Source organism: Pezoporus flaviventris, unplaced genomic scaffold, assembly GCF_033815535.1.
Source record: "Pezoporus flaviventris isolate CSIRO_AGI_PZ_B2104156 unplaced genomic scaffold, CSIRO_AGI_Pfla_v1 ptg000225l, whole genome shotgun sequence".
Classification (NCBI taxonomy): domain Eukaryota; kingdom Metazoa; phylum Chordata; class Aves; order Psittaciformes; family Psittacidae; genus Pezoporus; species Pezoporus flaviventris.
This window is the reverse complement of record NW_026892773.1, coordinates 71,081-72,855: the sequence shown is the minus strand read 5'-3', so window position 1 is coordinate 72,855 and position 1,775 is coordinate 71,081. Positions and strand designations below refer to the sequence as shown.

At 62.9% G+C, this 1,775-nt stretch overlaps 1 protein-coding gene across 1 annotated transcript; it reads left to right on the top strand.

Annotated features, from left to right (window-relative positions):
• The first annotated feature begins 809 nt into the window (after positions 1-809).
• NHLH1 (nescient helix-loop-helix 1) lies at positions 810-1,291 on the top strand. Its single transcript, XM_061442467.1, has one exon. The coding sequence runs from the start codon at positions 810-812 to the stop codon at positions 1,209-1,211; it is 402 nt and encodes a 133-aa protein (XP_061298451.1). The 3' UTR covers positions 1,212-1,291.
• The last annotated feature ends 484 nt before the right edge of the window (positions 1,292-1,775 follow it).

The following is a 1,775-nucleotide window of genomic DNA, read 5'->3' as shown; positions in this document are numbered from 1 at the left end:
CAGCCAGCGGCGCAGCATCCCGGAGGGAGCGGGGAGCCAGCGCCTCTTTGGACACATCAAGCAAAGCAGCTGTGTTGGGTTCCATATGTCGGGGGTGCCAGGCTCCGTGACATACGGGCTCACTTAGTGTACAATGAGCCCCCCCTGCCTCTCGCCCCTGCACTCTGCTTTTCCCCTTTGCTCATCCACCACCTGGCATCTCTCCGGAGAGGCAGGAGAAACGGCTCCCACCTTCTCCCAGAGCCGCTCCACCGGCTCCTTTCCACCCTCCGTGCCCGGGATCCCGGAGCCGATCCCAGGATGGGGTCCTGCTCCGTCTGGGACCGATGCTGCAGGGCAAGGAGGGGAGCAAAGAGCCGGGTTCTCCCCCTCGTACTGAGAGCCCTCGTACTGAGAGCCCTTGTGCTTCTGTTTTCTAGAGCACGCAGGAGTCCGGCTCTGACACCGACAGCTCCAGAACTGGGTCCTGCCACGGCTGCAAGGGAAGAGCCCGCGATCTCTGAGCGCATACAGGGGATATTTCCTCATCTCCCTATTTATTTTATATGCCTCCTGCCATCGTTCACCCATCATTTGTAGCGGTCGCTGTCGGCCACCCCTCGAGTTTTCCAGGAAAAAGGGAAAAACTTCAAATTCCCTTGCAGAGACTGTGACGAGGATGAAGAGGAGGAGAATAGCCCAGAGCTTGCTGTGAGCCGGAGACCTTGTCACTAAAGCAGAGCAGCTCTGCTCCAGCGCCGTGCTTGGCTCAGTCCGTCCTGCCGCAGCCCCGGAGCACCCATCCCGCTGCCTGCTCTTCCTCGGCAGCGATGATGCTCAATTCGGACCAGACAGAGCTCGACCTGGCCCCGACACACTCCGAGTCCGAGTCCGTCTTCAGCGACTGCGGCGGCGTCCACACGGGCGGCCCTGAGGACGCCGGCGCCGTCGGTCTGTGCGCTCCATCCCGGATGGAGCCGGGAGAAGCAGTGAAGAAGGACCTGCAGCACCTGAGCCGGGAGGAGCGCCGGCGCCGGCGCCGGGCCACGGCCAAGTACCGGACAGCCCACGCCACGCGGGAGCGCATCCGCGTCGAAGCCTTCAACATGGCCTTTGCGGAGCTGCGGAAGCTGCTGCCCACCCTCCCGCCGGACAAGAAGCTCTCCAAGATCGAGATCCTGCGCCTGGCCATCTGCTACATCTCCTACCTGAACCATGTGCTGGATGTCTGAGCCGCCCGGCCCGTGCTCATCCCGCCGGCTGCCGCATCTCCGACCTGAACACGTGCTGGGCGCCCGAGCCAAGGGCTCAAGTCCGTCTGTCCGTCTACGACCCGACCCACGCATCAGGCATCCAAAACGCTGTTGCCTGTGTCCACCCATCTGTTCAAATGGACCGCGTCCCCGGCTGTCTGCTCTACCCCCTCTCTGAACCATGTCCTGTATTTCCCCACCACCAAGCCCAAGTCCGTCTGTCTTTCCATCCTGCTCGAGTCAGGCTGGCTGTTTGGTCCATCACCATCTGTCTGGCCTGCTGGATCTGCTGCCTGAAGCCTGGGCTGGCCGTGTCTGCTTCCAGCTTCTGTCCGTCCTTCTGCCGCGCATCCCACCCGTGCTGCCTGCTGGATCCTGAGTCCGCCCGTCTGCCCGCCCCATCTGCTCCCTGACCCACACACACAGGAGCCACTGAGCCCCAGCCTGTCTGCGTGGCACCTCTTTAACACGAGCCACGGAGAAATGGACCCGTGAAACCTTGTCCGTCCGTCTGTCTGCGCCTTCTCCCACCAAGCACCCCCC

Excerpts from the sequence above, each read along its gene's own strand:
- NHLH1 (XM_061442467.1), top strand. The coding sequence starts at position 810 with ATGATGCTCAATTCGGACCAGACAGAGCTCGACCTGGCCCCGACACAC.